This window comes from Siphateles boraxobius, unplaced genomic scaffold (genome assembly GCF_051911475.1).
Source record: "Siphateles boraxobius isolate OS27281-9 unplaced genomic scaffold, OSU_SipBor_1 130, whole genome shotgun sequence".
In the NCBI taxonomy this organism is placed as follows: domain Eukaryota; kingdom Metazoa; phylum Chordata; class Actinopteri; order Cypriniformes; family Leuciscidae; genus Siphateles; species Siphateles boraxobius.
The window spans coordinates 23,094,521-23,118,201 of NW_027508734.1; the positions used below are offsets into that span (position 1 = coordinate 23,094,521).

At 40.7% G+C, this 23,681-nt stretch overlaps 1 protein-coding gene across 3 annotated transcripts in view; it reads left to right on the top strand.

Annotated features, from left to right (window-relative positions):
• Positions 1-2,165: 2,165 nt before the first annotated feature.
• kcnc1a (potassium voltage-gated channel, Shaw-related subfamily, member 1a) overlaps positions 2,166-23,681 on the top strand; it is an 80,330-nt gene continuing 58,814 nt past the window's right edge. For 2 of the 3 annotated variants that reach the window (XM_077228700.1, XM_077228701.1), the window contains exon 1: positions 2,170-3,650. In XM_077228700.1, the coding sequence (XP_077084815.1) occupies positions 3,081-3,650 (570 nt within the window). In that variant the 5' untranslated portion in view covers positions 2,170-3,080. Of the gene's footprint in view, positions 3,651-23,681 lie in introns of all 3 variants that reach the window. The other variant, XM_077228702.1, reaches the window with a different exon arrangement.

Here is a 23,681-nt window from a genome sequence, read left to right on the forward strand (position 1 = left end):
CTGCCTTGCAGGCTAAACTGTTGTCAGTCTGAAGGAGAGGTGTATTCTGCCCAGATCTCCTGCTCAGATCACTCTCACATGACTCAGCTCTCCTGGTTGAGCTGCACTAAGTAGGGTATGTGCCTATACAGACCGGCGCGCTGCTCTGTATTCCCTATGTGTGCTTATGTACAAGTGATGGCCCGCGTGGCTGGCCACCTTATTTTTTCCACTTATGGGGTTCCCCTGAAAGCTCGGGGTCTCATGTGGATGCTTGGCGCGCACGGCGTTGACAAAGTGTTCCCGTAGCGTAAGCTAAACTTACGCAATACGAGAGAACCTCTCGTAAGAGAACGATACTCGGTTACTAACGTAACCTCGGTTCTCTCTAGAGAGGGAACGAGTATTGCGTAACCGGCCGTGCTCGCGCCACGAGCGACTTCGCTTCAGTCGACGAAAACCAGGGAAGTCAGCCTACAGCCCCTAGTGTTATACGCTAAGCCACGCCCATTCTGGCGGGCTATGACGCTATGAAGGCGCGGGCGCCCTTCATTGGGCGTGACGTCACGCCGGGCTCACTGGTAGGCTGCAGCAGTTGCCCGCAGGGCAGCCAATGAGCACGCTAGATGGCCTGCTCTAGGTCTGCTAGCTGCTGCACTGCGTTGACAAGGAATACAAAATTAAGGATAATTTTTTGGCTTCAGTATCTCGAGAAGATGAATCTTTCCCATAGCGTAAGCTAAACTTACGCAATACTCGTTCCCTCTCTAGAGAGAACCGAGGTTACGTTAGTAACCGAGTATCGTTTTTATTATACAATTTTATGAAATATGTATTTTTATATAATGCATTGGCTTACTTTTAATTTAATTACAAGCAGTAGACGAATGCTACTAATGGGTTAATGGGTTTCTGACAGTGGAGGTGATGCCCATGGGACCACGCACCAAGAACCCACATTATCTATACTTTGAAGCCTAATTGCTTTTCTTCCTCACCAGAACAGGATAATTTGGGATAAATCCCATTATGTGTTTTCTGAGACAAAGCATAGGCTACTGTAATCTGCCTTTAAATTGTCGGGAATGATTATAGAAAAATAAACAGATAACAGCAAAATGTGAACTGAAAATGGTCTATAGTCACCAATAATGTGATTTTTAAAATATATTAGATCAAATTTTGCAGTTTGTTAAAAAATAATGTTTCATGATTTGAAGTTATGTTTTAAGTTTTCAAAGATTACAAGGACTGGACGGTTATCTGACATCTAATGGATTGATATTCTGATATTAATAAACAGGTAGCACTTTATTTTACAGTCCTGTTCCCCATACTATACTTATTATAGTAATTGCAGTAACGGGGTATGTATTAACCCTCAACCTACCCCTAAACATAAACTTAACCTATGTTTATATTACCCAATACTTTCTTAGGTAGGTTAAGTAGACTGTAAGTAGCCTACACGTAAGTGGACATATCAAAATAAAGTGCACCCCAACATATACATTCAATTTAGTGTTAGAAATTAATAATATTACATTAATTAAATTAATTAATAATAATTCAAATATTTGTTATCTAATTTATTAGAGTCTATGCAAGGGCATTTTCATTCAACCAAAAATAAAATTAACTTCAAATATAGCCTACATGCAAATAAATTATAAAAAAATGGACTTCTAAATTATTATAATAAATTAGCAATAAATAATTTGTCAGTCACATTGCACATAGATTACAGTATTTGATTTCACATTCCGTGTTTTCAGAGCTGATTTTATTTATTTATTTTTTCATTAAAACACACTTCATATTAGATACTGTACACTCAACAACAGTTAATTCAGGTATCTGACCGCTATGTGTCTTCAAAGCATTACTAAACCAATAACTTAAATATCTAGAGGGGTGTCATGATTTTTGCCCCAAACCCTATTTGATTTCTGACCCTACATCACACTTAATATTATTTATTTTCTGGACTTCCAATTTAGCAAATTTGTTTCGTGTTAGCTGCAGAGCTTAGGCTACACAGCTAGCCACACATCTCATGAAACCATGGATGGCGCAGCGCTTTTGCAAGCGGTGACTTCTCAATTATATTGTATGTGGTTCTTCTGAATCGAGCTTTCCACCGTCAGAAACCATCCCAATATCTGATCTCGTGCACGCGTCGACTCAGCCACTCAGCAATTGCGCATGCGCGTCGGTGGGCTCTAGAGAAGGCTCATGTTGTCTCTCCGCAGGAATGACGAGTCTCGCTCAACTCTCATCGACAGGCACGCGCGGAAAAGAAGACTGAACATATTCATATGGTGAAAATAAAGAGGATACGACCAATCACTTCCGAACAAACGCCGGAGGACCTCGCCAAACTGGACATTGTGGAGACAAAAGAAGGTTTTTAAAGGACCCCTCCTCTTCCACTTCAAACCTGACGTTTCCTATGTATAGATTCACATCCAGTGGCAAAACATTTTCTAGATGTGATGTCTGTCGTTATTGTCAACAAACGGCTTATTGTCGTGGGCATCTGGACATGCTTTGAAGAAAACGATTGATGTCAGATCGAAAACCCGCTTAAAATGTGACCGTTTCTGTGTAGCCTCGATCCTTCCACTTTGTCGGATTTGAGGAGTCTACTGGGAATCAGGGCAGTGCATTGTGTTTCGTTTTGGAAAGAGGAGGAAAAGCGTGCGCCCTGGAGCTGTCCGTTCAGAACCACACACACACACACACACACACACACGCATTACTCTGTCACCAGCGGTGCACCACAAGCCATAGCATTTCATCTGGACCTGATGGTGTGGAGCGCAGATTTATGACATCCTCTGCATGCATTTGGTTTGTTTAACATCTTTATTTTCTCATTTTCTCTTGGCTTCTGGAGGCAATCTCTTGTTCACCTGACAGGAACATTAAATGCTCATGCACCGATTTCGTGCAGATGAGTTGCCTTTGCGCACCTGTTTTTCTGCGTTTATTCATCCCAGTCTCCTTTTTTAGTTTTCTATCAATTGCCCAGATGTATCCTCCGGGTCTTTCAGCGTTTTAATTCCTGGCCCGGGCTTGAGATATGCCTAAAGGACGAGATGGGCCAGGGCGACGAGAAAGACCGTGTTGTGATTAACGTGGGAGGGATTCGACACCAGACCTACCGCAGCACCCTGCGCACTCTCCCCGGAACTCGTTTAGCGTGGCTCGCCGAGCCTGATGCCCACAGTCACTTTGACTATGACGCCCAGATCGACGAGTTTTTCTTTGACCGCCACCCCGGAGTTTTTGCACACATTCTCAATTATTATAGGACTGGTAAGTTGCATTGCCCTGCTGATGTGTGTGGCCCTCTTTATGAGGAAGAGTTGGCCTTCTGGGGCATCGATGAGACAGATGTGGAGCCCTGCTGCTGGATGACGTACCGGCAGCACCGGGAGGCCGAAGAAGCACTGGACAGTTTCGGTGGAGGGCCACCTGAAATGGGGAACGATGATATGGACACAGAAGTTTTGGGTGATCCAGGGGATGGAGACGATGAACTTGAGATGACTAAACGCCTTTCCCTCGGCGACTCGCCTGATGCCAAAAGTGCAGGGTTGTGGCAACGTTGGCAGCGTCGTGTTTGGGCGCTCTTTGAAGATCCGTATTCTTCGAAATATGCAAGGGTGAGTTATGAACACAAGTGGCAGCTCTGTTTTAACCCTGATAGTCACTATTCGTAACATATCCAAGCACATGTTGCATTGGATAAGAATAGCCTTAAAGTGTTCTTGAGTTGATGTTATGGTTTTGGCCTAATTTAAAAAAAACAACAACATATAAGTGAAAAATACAGTTCATATATATACTGAACAACTGTCAGGAGACTAAAAGTTGAAGGAACAGAAGGATATTTTTGAATAAATAGTTTGACGTAATCTTTTGTTATTTCTTTGAAACAAGCAGTGAAGCAAATAGCCTATATAAATATTTATTACAGTTTAAAACATTTTTCCTCCAAATCCAAGTCATTAGGCTTAAACGAGTGATTATAAGACCTTATAAGAAAAAAAAAAAAAAAAAAAAATATATAGGCCTATATATATATATATATATATATAGAGAGAGAGAGAGAGAGAGAGAGAGAGAGAGAGAGAGAGACTATTTAATCTGGAAAAATATGTACAAAAAATGATTTATTGGAAAATAATGAAGTTGCACGTCTATGTAGGCTATTCAAGATGCAAAGAAAGTATAGTAGGCTAGCATATACATTGTACTTGATGTTACAGCACTTGTCATGCATTCAGAATGTTTATAGGAAATGTTTTAGGCTAAACTAAATTATTGAATACATTTAAAAAAAATGAAACATGTTTAAAAAGATAATAACCTGGCACATGTTTAGATTTTTAAAGGATTTTTCCTTGTTATAATTACATTTATTTGAACCACGAAAAGCTTTTGTATGTCACTTCTGCTAAAAGGCTGAAGGCTAATCACAGCTATTGAAACTAACGAGAGGCTACTGGTTGTCTATGGCCTACATCTGACAGTGTTTTCGATTGAATTATATTCCTTGGTTTTCCTGTAGCGTTATTAGGGATAGGCCTATACCAAACCGAAGCGACTAAATAAGGTCACCCTGGGGAAAACATGTTCAGTTATTCCAGGCGTCTTGCATGTAGCCATTGATCGACAGCTTCTCTGACTGCAACACTGCTGTGCCACGCGCCGCGAGATGCCTTCCCCGCCGCGGGCGTGCTCGTGCACAAATTAATCACTCCGGGAGAACATTAAAGAGAATACATCACGAAGCAAAGGCTTTTCTTTATTTATGTGCCCATGCTGCTTTGAGATAAGACACACAAGGCCGATAACATCATTCTGATCAGGAGGTCTGAGTGACAGCACTTGAGATGCTAGATTATTTAGTGCTACGTGTTGAGCATTATGGTCCTGTCAGACTTTTATAGTGGGCATTAGCTGTTGTAATGTGTACTGTATTTGCTGTAGGCTGTAGTTCAAACAGCAGAGCTCTAGCAAAGCTAAGGTCATGGTTTCAATTGCAAGGAATGCAAAAACTTATCAAATATATACTTTCAATGCAAAGTTGATGTTTTATAAAATAAATTTATGCATTCTGTACATGGCAATTAATGGCCAGTCTGGTTTGGACAATTATCGGATTTTTTAAAAAGAATTTTGCCTGATGTTTAATAGGAGTAAAATGGATCAGGACTACTGCCAAGATCTGGGTATTGCACCCTAGGCTACGGAACGTTGATAAACAAGTCAAGGAATGTCGATGTACAGTTAGAAGTAGAGTAGATTTATGCCAGGAATCAGTCAATCAGATGAAATTATTCTGTGATTAGACAACATTGAACTTCTCAAAGCCAGAGCAGAGGCAAGGGAGCTTGAAGTGTGCTATTACTAACAAGGGAGTAAACAAGAAATGTATGACCATACAGTACTGCTTGTTTGTAAATTATTTGTATTTTATTTTAAACAATAAGTCACAAAACTTTCATTTATTTGATGCTGTTACAGGTTTCCATCTTCACAATTTTCAAAATATGCAGCAAATGTATGTTTTGTTAGTTCATTTGGATGATGAAAACACTCACCAAAATATTTTTAATAATGTGGCACATTATAATGTTGTTTTGAATATGAATTTTTGCCGTTTCCTTTCATTATTTGTATATTTATGTTTATGTTTTTTATGATTAATGTTTGTGGAGTGCTCTGAATCAGAGCTGAGCAATTCACCCTTATAGCATACGATCAGTGAATCAGCTATTCAGCACATCTGAATTAATAATACAAAATGAGTCATACATCTGAATGAACTGCAGGCTTTACCCAACACGCAATGGACATGCCTCAGACATTCTTTATGTTTATTGTTCCTGCACGTGTGTGGGAGCATGATATTGAGAGCAAAAGATTGAAAGAGAGACAAAGTTGTTGTTATCCCGTTGTCATCTGGCAGATGTTTGCGCTGGTTCCCATAGGCACCTGATATTTTTATGTCCTTGGCAGGCAAGATGCTGCATTTTACAGTGTATGTCTTGGGAATAAGTTGTCATGGCAACGGTTTCAGAGCTCTGATGAAACCGATGAAAGCTGGTCTTCCTCGTGAGATTTCAGGAAAACGTGGCAAACTTCTCTGGAGGGTTTTTGATGGTGATTTGTCTATGTACATTTTTGCCCCATGTGTCTGTTGTATTTCATATGAATTCATCATGTAGTATGTAGCTTTGTTTCTAAGCTAATATATGAATAAAACACTGGAATGAAATAAAAATCTTCAAGCACATTAGAGAAAATGAGAACGGTTATTAGTTCCCAAAGGTTTAGTTTTGTAGTACTGTATAGTAGTTTAGAGGATAATAACGATTAACAAATAAACACAAACCTTTGCCAGACCACAACTTATACCACGTATTATTCATACACAGGATGAATTATACAAATAAAAAAGGCAATTTGCTTAAAATACAGCCCATACTCAGACGTTTTCCCAGTTGTGCTATGCAATATTCCCATAATGTCCCATTCTCCCAGGAGGCCATCTATAGCCATTACATGCTCCAGTGGACCTAGCCTTGTACAAAAACAGGAAAAGTGTTGGTACTGTAATTAATGCACTGGTCGATATGTGAATGCACCTGCTGGCTGATTCCTGGATAAGGGAATTGGCATTTCTCCCAGACTTCCTCCTTCCTTCCAGCCTCTCCCAATGGAAGCTGCACCAATGTGGGACAGAGAGTGGATGCTGCTAGGGATTTACAGTATCTAGTTATCTTGTCACACTTGTCTTGTGAGAAACAAAGCAATTCTCACTTTCCGCCACATCTGCCTGTGGTTAGCAAACAACTTTTTAAACAAAGATAAAAATAAGGGAGCATGAGCTTTTTTCATGAGCAATAATGAAATATTTATTTAGCTGATAAAATTATTTTTTCAAAGTAACGTGCGTCTAAAGGTAAAACAAGCAATTAATTATTAACAGTGCTGCAATACTAAATTTTAAAATGTGATTTAATGAGAAAAAAGCTAGTTAAGTGCATTGCAGGTCTATTAACATTTAATAAAAGATTCAGGCCATTAGGGTTGTAAAAATACAGATCCAGTTAAAAGCTTATAGTGGGATGTGAAAGTATCAGTGACACTAACAGCTGTTTAGGATAAACAGTGCGTTTTTATTTCTGATTGTACGGAATTATATATTTAATAATATATAATAATATATATTGGTTGTTGATTGGACTTTACTATGTGGGTGTTACTCAAAAAGGAATAGAAATGGAAGTTTGCAGTCAATTCTGCAGGGGAAACTGGTTTGTGGACTAAAGTGGACTAAATGATTGGAGAAGTCCTGCATATGTCACCAGAGAGAAGTCTGTCAGTTTTCTTTTTGTTTGCTATGTACAGAAAATCTTACATTTAAAGAAGCATGAAGACAACTCCAAGTGTCTTTTTCAGTCCTGGCTGTTAAGAGTTTGTTGTCACAGTAAGATCACATGATCTCCAACTCTCAGACTCTTGTTTCGTTACCTGCAGAGAGGGAGAATTCACACATTATCACCTTTACCTCAACACCCTGACTCCCTCCAGCCCCAACCTGCTCACCCACTGTTCAGATACTGTCATAAACACAGAGCAGAAAGCACTTTCCTCTCCACACTAAATCACATAAAGACTGTCCTACCGGCCCCTTGGCAGATCTCGAAACAGCCTAATTTTGAACAAAACAAGTTCTTAGATGCCTTGCTTTGTCTAATAGTGTAATTTGAATGTATAATGACAGGCTGCAGTTCTTAAAGGAGAAATGTTTAAAAGGATTTAAAATTTAGGGACAATTATATGTACAGTATATATGTGTATATTCATATAAAAAAATAGTGTGTATAAGGTGATGGAATTTGGAAATAGAGTGTTGGGGCAAACTTTAGTTTTAAACTTGAGTAGCATGACATCTAAAAGATGCTCATTAAATTGATCTCGTTCGCCATAGGGACATTAGAAGGGGGGTTGAGAATCAATTGAGAGAGGAAACCCAACACAGAACTGACAGGGCTGACCAGATAAAATCTGTTATCATGACTTTCAATAATTATAATATTTATCAAAGAGACAGGGCTCTGTTCTTGCATGGGCCACAGATGAAAATTTAAGAAGGTCAAACACTGTCATGGATCATTTTAATGTTCTTTTTTTTACACAAATATAAAAATTGAGGATTTTTTTTTTATCTGCCCATATATGTTTGAGAACATTAATCCACATGTAAACATTTCCATCTTAAAAGGTTAAACTCATGAAATCAAGTGACAATAGTTTTTTTGCGTAATAATAATTATGTGCACAATCATGCAATGTGCTGTTGGACACACATTACAAGTCAGGTATACCATCTGTTATAATAAACTGGGTGTTTTTGTTCAGGCCAGGTTACACACTCCAGCTGTGTGTGCTTTGCTGTGTGTTTGCAGACTGTGGGTACCAGGGCTTCAGAAGATTGGAGAGTGATCAGGTATAACAGGTTCCTCTGTGTGTTATTTGTTGTTCTTTCATGCTGAGCCATTAAGCATGGCTGTGATTTAAATGGAAAGAGTCTTGACTGGTGCCTGGTCCAGCTTTTAAACTGAACATGCAAGCTAAAATTGAATATCTCTGCTAGTAGTGTCTTTCAGGACAAAACAAAACCTTAAATGCAATGCTGGGATCGCCTCTGATCGTAATGTTTACTGTCAGTGTTAGTTCTACCCACCTTATTTTTAACTGTAATGAGCAAGTCTTTTGGTGTCAGCCACTTCCAGTTATTTTAGCTGTACAAAACAGTCTGTTATGTTGCATGATGTTGCAAACTGAAATTTGTTATCAGGTTATTTTAGAGTAATCAAACACACTGCATGCACATTTAGTTTTACAGAACTTAGATATTCTTATTGACCTATTTTGAATAATGAATCAGAAGTCGTGCACACAGGAAATAGCTTACTTCTGCTTCGAAAAATACGGTGGGTAAGTGCTGGAATATTTCGAGACAGAGTATATGGTATGGTAGAGCATTTTGGTACGTACACATAAGTGGATTTATGTAATATGTATTTTTTTATGTAATATAAGACTGCATGAAAAATTGAAACAGGACTGAAAGAGGTTTCCCAATCCCTGAATTCATTTTTATTTAATAGAACACTTTTCTATCTGCCTTGTGGCCACAGGCACATTTATTTCTTTTTCCTTAGAATTTATTCCCTTCTCTGTCTCCCTTAGTGAATCATTTGTTTACATGCTCATTTTCATTATTATGGTACAGTTCAAGTTTTTCTCTTGGAGACAGTATTCAAAGACATCCGACATTAGCACCGGCAGCCAGGAATGATTAGGGGTCAAGGCTTGTAATAACACAGACCCACCTGTTGTGAGACGTCTAACCCTTCTCTCATCCGAACCTTGGAGTGAGACTTGCACAGATTCTAGCTATATAAATGCAGAACAGAAGTCAGCCCCAGAGGAAGCCTACAGTGATTAAAGTTAATTAGACTGCAGTAGCAGAGCAGAGCCCAGACCCCCTTAATTACCAGAGAGAGTGGAGAACCTTGACACAGCATGCATGGCAACCTCAAACTCGTTCCACTGAAAATGATCTGCTGAGAAAGGGACAGAGTAAGGTACTCCTTATCTGTAGCCAAAAGGCACATTACACACACACACAAATAGCAGAGCATATACTGTAATATAAAAACCCTGCTGTCCCATTCCCCCTAATTTTTAGGACACTCTTTATTTCTGACTATGGTACCCCGCCCCATCACTCCCAGTTCTGTCTATGAGCAGTAAGTAGAGCAGGACACCCTTTTAAAAAGCTACAGGGCAGTGGCTCTAGAGACCCAGCAACTGTGAATAGCCTTGATACCATGGGCCATGAGAATTTGTTGATAGATGCTCAAACTGGGGCACCCAAATGCGAAGAGTCCTGGTTTTATGGTGGATTTTGCTCACGGCAGGTGGAAATGTATTAAAGGAATAGTACACCCAAAAAATGAAAATTCTGTCATTAATTACCCTCCTGTCGTTCCAAACCTTAAGACCTTCGTTCATCTTCAGAACACAAATTAAGATATTTTTGATGAAATCTGATGGGTGGAGGGTTTGGGGGGCTTCATTGACAGCTATTTAATTAACACTTTGAAGGCCCAAAAAGGTAGGAAAGACATTGTTAAAATAGTCCATGTGACTACAGTGGTTAAACCTTAATTTTATGAAGCGACGAGAATACTTTTTATGAGCCAAAAAAACAAAATATCGACTTCATTCAGTTGTCTTCTCTTCTGTATCAGTCTCCAACGTGCGTTCACGAGACCACCACAACACACGCGCGTGTTAATGGTGCAGGAGCTGGTGTTCTGACATATGACCTACAAGCAGAGGAAGATGCACTCGAGGTCACACATGCGACGTGGTACTCTCGTGAACGCGCGTTGTTTGGTTGTTATAAAAATATGTCAAATTGTCAAACTGAGCTGTCATCAAATATTTGATGAACTTTTATTTATTTGAGGAACTTTGAAATTTATTTTGTTTAATATTTGTTTTTCAACAACTAGAGTACTTTATTTTGTGCGTGTCCTAATTTGAATGCTAGATTTGCACAAATTAACAGATGGCATTCACAAGCTAGTTATGAGTTGTCATCAGACGATTGATGATCTCATGTGCGACTTGATTTTTTTCTTCATTATTTATTTGTCTATATTATTTAAAATACTAAAGTGAATTTTTTTGTTTTTGTTGTTGTTCTGGATGTCCAAAATTGGATATAAGATTTGCAATTTTCAGAGATTTCAAGTAAATTATTGTGTTATAAAAACAAGGAATGCAAAAAGTGCTGCGCGTGGTGTAAATTCAGTATCTCTGTGCTCTTTATCGGTTCAGCTAATAAAAAAACAATCCAAGGCACTCAAGTAAACTATTTTTAGAAAAATATAAAAAGAATAATATATTTATTCTTTCATGGCTTAGGTATTTTAAAAACAAGTGACAAGCAACGGCACACCAACGCGTTGCAGCTAATGAGCCTTCATCAGGATTTTATGATCTTCATGATTGTGTTATATTATTTTACTTCCATAGTTGTTACATTTGTGAGTTAATAAAAATTTAACTGTTTGTGTAAAATAGGCACATACATACATAATATCAATATATCAAGCCCCTGAATCTAATCAAATCATATCATGTTGAGGCATCAGCAAATATCATATTGCTGACTAGGAGAATCAGTCTCAGAACATTATTGTAATGAAACGCCTACGGCCAAATCACAGCCATGCCAATATAGAGCAACATCGCACGGCTACTCGTGTGATATAGCTCATACACTGGTAACAAACTCACCGGATCCCCTTTTTCCTTCAGAACTGCCTTAATTATTCGTGGCATAGATTCAACAAGGTGGTGGAAACATTCCTCAGACATTCCGTTCCATATTGACATGATAGCGTCACGCAGTTGCTGCAGACTTGTCAGCTGCATATGATCGAATCTCCACTTCCACCACATCCCAAAGGTGCTCTATTGGATTGAGATCTGGTGACTGTGGAGGCCATTTGAGTGTAGTGAACTCATAAAAAAAAAACAAAGTTTTAAATTATTTAAGGTATGTTATCCTGCTGGAAGTTTAGCTATCAGAAGATGGGTATGGTCACTGTGGTCATAAAGTGATGGACATGATCAGCAACAATACTCAGGCTGAGATGTTTAAACAATGCTCAATTGGTACTAGCGGGCCCAAGGTGTCCCAAAAAAATACCCCCCACACCATTACACTACCAGCCTAAACTGTTGATACACGGCAGGATGGATCCATGCTTTCATATTGTTTACCCCAAATTCTGACTCCATCTGAATGTTGCAATAGAAATCGAGACTCATCAGACCAGGCAACATTTTTCCATCTTTTCCATCTTCTATTGTCCAATTTTGGTGAGCCAGTGTGAATTGTAGCCTCAGTATCCTGTTCTTAGCTGATAGGAGTGGCACCCTGTGTGATCTTCTGCTGCTGTAGTCCATCTGTATAATATATAAGAAAGATATTTTCAATATATAAATTATAATATAAAAATATTATCTTTTGTGTCCAGCAGAAGTTGTACAGGTTTGGAATGACAGGAATGATCTCGTAGAAATAATTGTAAAACATTTGAAGCTGACGAATGTTTAACTCAAACAAGCAAATATATTTATTAAGGTAACTTGAACTTTGCATAAAATCTGCACTTTAAATATTCAATTTTCAAATAAGAAAAAAGTTCATTTTAAAACAGTATGTCTATAGCAGTGTTCATTTAGAATTTAGCCATTTAATGGTAGATGTAAAATCCTGTTTTATCCTGAAGGGAGATCCCAGAATAGAACAACATATTAATCTGTGCTTAAAACAAAGCACACAGTGAGAGCTTGGGGTATAACGTAGCCTACTGCAGGAGAGGCTGGAGAAGCAGTTTCACTGCAAGAGACGTGGCAGCTTCTCTGTGAAACAGGAAGATAGCTGATATGCCTTTCTTTTTAAAATGCACTCTATTAGTCAGACCACTGTTTGTTGTTCGGAGAGAGTTTCCACCTTAGTTTCTGTGACTACAGTAAACAATGAGTTAACATGATTCTTAACCCAACTTGTCCATCAGGGGTAATTCATCTGTTTGAATATGGAAAATGAAAAGAATCAATATCACAGGTAAACATTTGTGCTGACAATGCCATTCAACAGTGCATGAACTGGTCATTCAGAATCTAGCACCTGTCAGCCTCACAGAAATGAATGCTCTAATGGCTATTGAGGGGTGGCTTATTATACATATAGCAGAAAGGCATTTTTGTAAACAAGAGAAGATAACTGATACCTTTCGTTTTAATGGACTTTATGCTTCCTTTGCAGATTAGTCAGACCACTGTCGACCACAACGTTGTGTGCTTTATTGAGGCAGAGCCAGCTGTCTGTTTTCCACAGTCAATAAGCGAGGTTATATTTTCAACCAAAACAGTCCAGCAACAGCGTTTTATCTGAATACAGAGAAGAGTGTCAGAAGATCCAAAAGCAGTAGTTTTTAATTAAAGGGTAATCCAACTCACAATTAGTCCATGCAGGGGTCAAATACCATGTAGCAATCCAAAAGACAAGAACACCACAGACCAAGAAACACAAACGAGAACGGAAGTGTGGGGACATAATACAACGACTCCGTACACATACTGACACAGACAGGGAATATAAACACAGATCTAACAAGACTAACAATGAACAGCTGGGAACAATGATTACGGGGAACAGCTGAGTGCAATGGACTGATGAGTGACAGTGACAGACAGAAGCTGGGAAATGAAGTCAAATGTGACGGACACCGTGAGAACGAGGACCTCTAGTGACAAAAAAGGGAAATACAACCAGACACTGTGACATAACCCCCCCTCTACGGAGCGGCTACCAGACGCTCCACGACATAACAAACAAACACACAGGAGTCCAGGCGGGAGGTGTAGTGGTGGAGGATCAGAGGGAAGGAATGGGGGGCCAGGTCCGTGGAAGGGAACAGAAACAGGGGGTGATGGCTTAGCCGGCGGCCAGTGCGAAGCAGACAGTCCATCGGGCGGCCAGGGCGAAGCAGACAGTCCATCGGGCGGCCAGGGCGAAGCAGACAGTCCATCGGGCGGCCAGGGCGAAGCAGACAGTCCATCGGGCGGCCAGGGCGAAGCAGACAGTCCATCGGGCGGCCAGGGCGAAGCAGACAGTCCATCGGGCAGCGAGGGCGAAGCAGACGACCCATCGGGCGGCCAGAGCGAAGCAGACGACCCATCGGGCGGCCAGAGCGAAGCAGACGACCCATCGGGCGGCCAGAGCGAAGCAGACGACCCATCGGGCGGCCAGGGTGAAGCAGACAACCCATCGGCCGGCCAGGGCGAAGCAGACAGTGGCTCCGGCTCAGGAACAGCAAACACTGGCTCCGGCTCAGGAACAGCAGACACTGGCTCCGGCTCAGGAACAGCAGACACTGGCTCCGGCTCAGGAACAGCAGACACTGGCTCCGGCTCAGGAACAGCAGACACTGGCTCCGGCTCAGGAACAGCAGACACTGGCTCCGGCTCAGGAACAGCAGACACTGGCTCCGGCTCAGGAACAGCAGACACTGGCTCCGGCTCAGGAACAGCAGACACTGGCTCCGGCTCAGGAACAGCAGACACTGGCTCCGGCTCAGGAACAGCAGACACTGGCTCCGGCTCAGGAACAGCAGACACTGGCTCCGGCTCAGGAACACTGGCTCCGGCTCAGGAACAGCAGACACTGGCTCCGGCTCAGGAACAGCAGACACTGGCTCCGGCTCAGGAACAGCAGACACTGGCATGTCCAGGATCCGAGCCAGACGCTCCAGATAGTCCAGCATTGCCTTGGCGGCCAGACGAATGGGCATCTCTTGATCTGTCTCAGACTGGGCAGACGGGACCTGAACAGTCTCTCGCTGGGTAGACGTGACGTGACCATTCTCTGACTGGGTAGACGTGACGTGAACAGTCTCTGACTGGGTAGACGTGACGTGAACAGTCTCTGACTGGGCAGACGGGACGTGAACATTCTCTGATTGGGCAGACGGGACGTGAACAGTCTCTGACTGGGCAGACGGAACGTGAACAGTCTCTGACTGGGCAGATGGAACGTGAACAGTCTCTGACTGGGCAGACGAAATGTGAACAGTCTCTGACTGGGCAGACGGAACATGAACAGTCTCTGACTGGGCAGACGGGCTGTATCTCCTTCTTCGGACCACCGGACTCAGGACCACCGGAACCGGGACCACTGGAACAGGGATCATCTCCCGACTACCACCTCCACTGTGACCTCCACGGGACCCGCGAAACTTGACCAACCGGGTCCCCTTAAAAAACTCCCTTCTCTCCCGCTTGGTGGCTGGGGAAGAGATATTAGAAAACATACCGCTGGATCTGGGTTTGACGGAGTCGTTCTGTCACGGAAACACACACAGGGGACAGAAGATCCAAAAGCAGTAGTTTTTAATTATAGGGTAATCCAACTCACAATTAGTCCAGGCAGGGGTCAAATACCATGTAGCAATACAAAAGACAAGAACAACACAGACCAAGAAACACAAACAAGAACGGAAGTGTGGGGACATAATACAACGACTCCGTACACATACTGACAAAGACAGGGAATATATACACAGATCTAACAAGACTAACAATGAAAACAGCTGGGAACAATGATTACGGGGAACAGCTGAGTGCAATGGACTGATGAGTGACAGTGACAGACAGAAGCTGGGAAATGAAGTCAAATGTGACGGACACCGTGAGAACGAGGACCTCTAGTAGGGGTGGGCGATATCTCGATATTTAAAATATATCGAGATATTTTTTAAACACGATATGGATTTTGACATATCGTATATATCGATATATTGTTTATATTTAATTCTGATTTCGCCGCTTTGTCTTCTCTGCGCTGTGCTCGCCCCCGCCTCCTTGCTTTTGTTCCCCCTCCCCTCGCGTGTTGTCTCATTCAACATGGCGGCGCCCGCAACTAGCCCGGAGGCTACAGAACTCGTCTAAAAAGATCGTCTTAAATGCTGTCTTACATGCACTTCTTGAGGCACACACGCACACTAGCAAACACACGCAAGGTCTCTCGCTCTCTGTCCCTCTCTGTGCGCGCGCTACATGGTGCTCTCTCCCTATCTGCCGTGCGCACGCTACACGGTTTGAACCATGGTTTGAACATTCACACAGCCTTTCGAAAACGATACATTTCCCGGCACATGTTATTAAAAAGGATGACAATCCCGGTAAAACGGGACAGGTGGCAATTATTTTTGTATACAGCAATTAATTTGTATACAATTATTATTTTTGTATACAGGGATTTTTTTTTTAAATGTCGCAGAAGCACTTTGGACTACATGAACTGGCTACCTCTTTGCACTCCAATAAAAAAAAAGACTGTGGTATTTGGCATATTTGTTTTTGCATTAGTTTTTGTTGGGTTATTTTTCCTGTAAAGATATCGAGATATATATCGTATATCGAGATATAGCAAAATATATCGAGATATATTTTTTGCTCCATATCGCCCAGCCCTAACCTCTAGTGACAAACAAGGGAAACACAGCCAGACACTGTGACAATTCTAAAGTGATTCTTTCAAGAATCTGGCATCACTCTGATTGTAAACAGACGACAGAAAAATAGGAGACACATGCCATGCTTTAATGTTGTTCGGGTAAAATATTCATCTTGTCATAATCTCCCGTTGTGTTGTGGAATGAATGTAAGAGGTCAGGCAGGGGTCCTTGTTCCTTATAAGAAATGTATGTTAATGAAGGGAATCATTATAAATATATGTGATACTGTTTGCTAGGGGTGGGAATCTTTTAGAATCTCAAGATTCAAATCACATCATGGACTCAGAGGACAGACGCCGAGGGGTGCCGCCGGTTTGTGTACATTCATAGAAAACAAAAATTGCCCCCTTTACTCTTACATAGGGCACTAGGCTATTTGAGGGAAATGCCATTTGTAATGGTGTCCAAAACAATAGTGGACATTATTGAGTGCACTCATTCAATCCCATAATGCACTGCAATAACTGATGTACACTCAATGGCTAGAGAGTAGGGCCTTGCAGAGACCTCTGGAGGGGCAGGTGCTCAAGGTATAAAAGGGGGCACATGCGGAACAAGGCTTTAAATAGGGCTGTGCTCAAAATATCAATACAGTAATATATCAATACGGATGATTCTGTATCGATACAGTAGCAAATGCATTGCTGCAGTTTTGAAAAAGAAACAGAACAGAAAAGACAAATTTTACGTTTAAAAGTAAAAAAAAATAATTAATGTGCAGTGTGCACCTATTAATAACTCTGGGATTAGAAACTGAAGTATCTTAAGTTGTCCCAACCTGATGGCTTTTTCTTCTCTGTTATACAGAATAATAAAGAACAGCTGTTATAGTAAACTGTGTAGGACAAAATCAACGTGGCCCATGTTTCGTACAGTATAGTTTTATTTGATGCCATATCAGCATCTATGGCTATTTTCATGGCATAAACTGATTTACACAAATACAAGAGTTACATTTATACAATGAAAATAAAAACAAGGCAAACAGAAACAGCAATTAATACTTTACAAGATTTTTAACATTAATGTGATACCTGTTCTGGTACATTCTTACTAAAGTCCTTAAGTGAGTTTGCTGCCTTTGCTGTTGTTGTTACTGCCGCTGCTGCTGCTGCTGATACTGCTGGAGCTGATCTGAGACTGTAGACATTAAAACAAACATATGGAGATATATTAGCTAATTAAATCATTTTTATGTGACCATGACAAGATGTAAAGACTGCTGACAGTGTTTGGAACCTTCACTAGCTCACTGACCTGCTGCAAAGCTGCAGATTCTGCCCAGACTGCTATAATATAATAATATAATAATAGTAGCCTATATAATAGTACTAGGGGAGATGTTCACAGAGGCTTCTGCACACAAAACATAAGATATTGGTAAGCCTAACGGTATGTGATAATAAGCCTAGACTATTACCAGATTTGTGATGATAATTTTTATGGCACTATACGTTTTTTAAATAAATACTGTAATAATAATAATAATAATAATAATAATAATAGTTTAAAGTAAAAATAATAGTTTTTAGTCAAATAACATAAAAAGACCAGACCCCTCGACGCCCGTGAAACTTTTCTCCCTCAAACAGCAAGCTCACGTTACTTCTACAGCCTACACACAGCAATATAAACAACATCTCAGCATGCTCTTCACGTCTTCTTGTAAAATAATAATAATAAGTAAACAAGCATCAAAATCACTTCGCTGAGAATAAAACACCACTTACCAGCAGCCGCAGAGTTGAAGATATCCTCTGGTAGTGCGCGTAGCCGCGCAAAATTAAAAAATGCGCTTGCAGCGTGAGGAATCGTCCCGGATGAGTTCGTCAGGTGAAAGGTCATCATGTGGGTCATTTTATTTACGGCTAAATTATTATTCATTAATTTTACTAATAGTTAGATTGGGCAGGCATCCACAAAAGGGCCTTTAATTACAAAAAAAAGGAGAGGAAATTTTGCCTTGACAAAAGGGCACTTTGGGCACCAAGGGGCAAAAGGGCAGGTGCTCGAGCACCCAAAGCCCCCCCTCTGCACGTGCCTGCTAGAGAGAATACCCATAATGCATTGTGAGGGTAACAGCGAATGAGTGTGGCCTACCGTCAGTGTTGCCAAGTTCGAGGTTTTCCCGCGGAATTGGGCTAGTTTTAAGTTGTTGCCGCGGGTAAACATTTTTCCGTGGGCTGATTTCCACAGTAAGTACGTTTTCGGCACTCCAACACTCACAAAACATCCCTTAGACGCACAAATCTAGTGGAGCAGCACCATCCAAGAGAAACGAGACCGAGAGGAGGAGCTGATCGATATTAATCAGGGAGGACATGAAGTTTCAGAGAGAGGGAGAAAAGGAGAACACAGGAGAGCAGGGAGAGAATGAACTGAATGAACATGAATATATGTAGGCTATTTAGAAAGTGATGTGTGCTCAGTTGTGTTGATAGGAGTTGCTCCATTAATAATAATTTGGACAATGCTGTTGTCATTTGAGATCTAATGGTGATAACATGAAAAAACACAAACATGATGAATAAAGCTATTTAACTGGTTAATTAACTGACCAACTTCATAAATCTGTTTACAGATGTTAATTTTGCATAGTGTATACTAAAGTATACAGCCTTTTATCCATACCAGTAAAACCATGTCAGTAAGTTTGGAGGTGAAGTGTATCTGTGCCACTAGTGACACCGAGCAGAATTGCAAAAATATAAATTAAAGAATAAATAATTATATATATATATATATATATATATATATATATATATATATATATATATATATATATATATATATATATATAAAATGCAATTAACATGTCTCAAACCCTTCCACTGTTTTTTTTCTTTCTTTCATGCAAATGGAAAAAGCATGCAAATGTGAGAGATTTGAGAAGCCCCTTGCTGGCCACAGGCAATTGAATGCATCAATCAATGTGTTCTACATTTTTATTTTTTACATATCAAATAACATGCAGCCAGCTAATCAGGAATTACAGTAATTCATGTCAAAATCACATATCCGCAGACTGAGACAAATTATTTTGTGATTGTGTAGCATCCTGCTTCTGTTTGCATGTTTTTTAAACGACAAAACACATTTGCACTTAGTAGCAGTGGATTTCACTCTTGGATCAATATCCAGAGCTTTTAAAAAGACAGGGCGTGTCCCTGTGTACTGCACACAATGAGCAAGAACAGGCATCTTTACACATTTACAAATTAAATTCTGTAAAGATGCAATGCTGCATAGATGTACCAAAGCAAGCATCTGATTCACTTCATGCCCTTATATCAGAGGCAGTTCAAATGATAATTTCCAACACAGTCTCATGAAAGTTTGTATCTATACCACGAATGTTATTTCTCGTGCCAATTATACGCCAAAAATGGTTTTAGCGTGTGTAAGCTACGCACTGAAAACCCCTTGGGTAGTGTAGCGTTTCAGCTCAAATGGGGGAAATGTATAATCAATAATTAATAATTCACAATTAATAACTGATTATACGGGTTATGAGTTATCAGTGAATCAACTACAGTTTATAAATATCACCCTTTACGGGAATATTTCGCCAGCGTGTCTGTATGGACAATTCAATACAACGAATTTTAATCAATTATCCATACAGGGAGGCAAAATTAGATCAATTTTTATATCAATACTCAATCACAATGTGTTATAATTAAATACTAATATATCAATTGTCTAGAATAGATCGATTCTCAGGACAACCCCTAATGGAATTAATTTGTTATCGAATGGTTGGTTCGTCCAGCGAACTGACCATATGATCTTTATCAAATCACAAAGGAGCTATCCTTTTTATAGACTTTCAAGAGAGATGGTTCTTCTTGGCCATGAAAAACAGCTCTCTCTCGACCTACAAAAGAATATACTATTTAACAATCTGTAAAGTGTGTAGCTTTGATCGGACATTAAAGGGACATCAATGTGAGCACAACCAGCATCAATAAATGAGTATATATGGTTTTAATAAAGAAAATACTACGTATATCGGTGACTAAGATTACACAGAATAAAATGTATATACAATACAATAAAACAATGAAAGTCAGAGAGTGATAGAAAGAGGGAGAAGAAGGGGTTACAGAATGGCAAATTACCTGGACAAAAACCTCTGAGAGACAACAAGAATCAAAACACCTTAAGCAGGGCTACACAATCTTAAACGCATCTAAATCTGAATAGAAATACGATATTTGCAAATATTGCTCTTTTGCGTGGCTGATATGAAGAAGGCGTGTGTGTCTCGATCCTGGGAGCGTCACATGTTCACTCGCTCTTCCAGAGCGAGCGAAGCGCAGTGATTTTGAATGTCCGTTTGAGGTGAAGTTGCCGGTTGATAATTCAGGCTAAGTTCATTTCACATTTCGGTGGAAATGAACAAAGGAGAATTCGAAAATGGAAAATAAACTTAAAGAAAGAAACAAACAAAAGAAATGAAGAGAAGACTTGAAGAGCCTTGAAGAGCTTGGAGAGCTAGTTGAAGAGGATCACGAAGGGAAGAGGAGAGGAAGAGCGATGAAACCGCTGGTCAATGACTTTAAACAGCGTCTGAGTTCACCTCCCAGGGGTGAACCTGACCAATCGACTTGGGGTTCTGTGAGCGCGAAAATTTGGTTCCTTTGTCTTGTCAGGCGCTCATTTGCATAGTTAATGACAGTGACAGAAACATGGTCAGTCTTACTCCAGCGATGAAAAACATAGTAAAATACATTTTATCACACTCTACTATATAGATTCAGCTGAGTCATACCGAGAGGTTTACATCGATACTGAGAACGATGTGTTTGGCACATCCAAAGACAGAGTTACATTTATATGCATGATTCTAGGCATTTAGAGTTTATCTAAACACTATGATAACATCATAGTCATCCCAATATGACGTGGGAAAAAGGCTAGCATAGAAATATATCGAATATATCTTGGTAATGTCTTATATGAGGAAGTTAAATAAAAGGGTCCATGTGTGTGTGTGTGTGTGTCGTGGAAGGAGCTTTCTTTCGGGCCACCTGGCATTCCTTTCTCCGCAGAAAGGGGATGTTAGGGCGATAAGATCTTTTTGAAGCTTGTAGAGTCAAAGGAAGATCCGTCTTCGTGTGGTCTGTTAACACTTGGGGTGCCATAAAATTTGTCACCAAAATCATCTATTGCAGACTGGCTGGAGCCTAACGCATAATTTGCCACCATGAGTTCAGAGGCTAAACGCTTTGAGATTTCAGAAACAATGTGTTCATAAACAATGATAATTCAGATTACACGAATCATGATTCATCCAGACGCATACGCTACAGTAGGATTAGGGTGGGGAGTGCTTGCGTATTACACGCCATAAAGTGCGTATCATATGCACGCAAAAACTGCATAGCATATGCACACAAAAAATATTTTTGGCGTATAAATGGCACGAGAAATAACATTCGTTGTATAGATACGCACTTTCATGAGATCGGGCTTCACACCATTCAAATAAATAGTCCCACCCAAAATTCATGCTATTGGTTTAGCCAGTGTTCTGTCACACCCATAAGGCCACTCAAACTAATAGATTTAAATACTGATTGATGTAGAAATTTCACCTTTAACCATGTACATATCATACAGTAATGCTTCTTTCATTTTCAAGTGTCTCGTAAGCTTCTCTGCTGTTAGCCATGAACACAGAAAACCCAACACACATAGAAAACCCAACAAACCAGACGAAAGAGTGTCGGTAGCACTTAAGGTTGACCAATTTTAGAGAGGAAGCCAACGGAGAGGCTGTGTTTACATTTTGAAAGCAAAGTGTTAGTTTGGGTGTTGCCTGTGACTAAAAGAGTGTGGAAGAGGCTGAGCTATATTGGCGGCACATAAGGCTGTAAAAAAAAAATACAGTTGAGGTTTGTGGTTGAGTATGTTTAAATAAACTGCTGTCATTTCTTGTATCTACTAAAGGCTTCTTGACTACAGTTAGTTTGAAGTTCATTATGAGATGAAGTCAAGTGATTTACTAAATTAGTGGAAAGTCTTACATGTGCAATGACCAATGTTAAAGAGGTTAGCCCAGTTGCGGTTCTAGACCATTTCAACTGGGGGGGGGGGGGGCAAGCTGGGGCCAGTTGTACTGTTAGAGGGGCAAGTTACATTTAGACCTTATTGTTGTCATATCATTTTCTGCACTACACTGCAGGCATTAAAAGGCAAAATACCATGTTTATAATCATTCGACAATGTATTAGCATTTCCATTATAGTTTTACATTTGCAATACATATTCAGTATTTGTCACGTTTGTATTAAGGACAGGAAGCAATAGCGAGTCAACAAGTTTAATGTAGAAATACGGACAGTACAAGTAGATGGTAAGCAGGTGACGCAGGGACTCAGATGGTCAGAGCTGGTGCAGACAAACAGTGCAGCGGTGACGATGGTGAGACTAACAATCCAGGGTCCATTCGCACTCCTTCAGACGAAATGATGTACCCGAGGAAAGGAACAGACTGTGCATGAAAATCGCATTTCTCCGCATTGACAAAAAGCCCATTCTCTAGCAACCTCTGAAGCACTCGTCGGACGTGTTGCACATGTTCCTGGAGAGAAGAAGAAAAAATCAATATGTCGTCCAGGTAAACATATATGAATTGGTCTATCATATCTCGCAACACGTCATTGACCAGTGCCTGGAAGACAGCTGGGGAGTTGGACAGCCCAAACGGCATGACCAAGTATTCAAAGTGCACCCTGGGGGTATTAAAAGCAGTCTTCCACTCATCCCCCTCCCTAATGCGAACCAAATGATAAGCATTACGTAAGTCCAGTTTTGTGAAGATGGACGCTCCTTGTTACCTCTCGAAGGCTGAAGACATCAACGGCAAAGGATAAGTATTCTTTACCGTGATGTTGTTCAACCCTCGGTAATCAATACAAGGTCGCAGAGATCCGTCCTTCTTCCCCACAAAAAAGAACCCCGCCCCCGCTGGAGAAGAGGAAGGACGGATGAACTTGGTTGCTAGAGAATCAGAAATATATTTCTCCATAGCCTCCCTCTCTGGAAAAGAAAGTGAATATAATTTGCCCTTAGGCGGAGACTTACCTGGCAGTAAATCTATAGCACAATCATAGGGACGATGCGGAGGAAGAGAAGCAGCCAGAGACTTACTGAACACCTCCTTCAGGTCCAGATACTCCGCGGGCACGTTAGATAAATCCCCTACTTCCTCCTGAAACACAGACACAGGTACAGACGGACAAGCAGACATGAGACAAGACTTATGAAATTCCTTGCTCCTCTCCAGCACAGACTTCTGTTGCCAGTCTACTCGAGGTTTGTGACGGATGAGCCGAGGATGTCCAAGGACGATGGGTGCCAGGGGTGAATCCAGGATGTAAAATGACAGAGTCTCAGAGTGGTTACCGGAAGTGATGAGGGTGATGTCTTTGGTGGAAAAGGATATGGTCGGAAGTTCCTGACCGTTAAGTGCGTGAACAGCGATGTTGTGTGTGAGGGGTT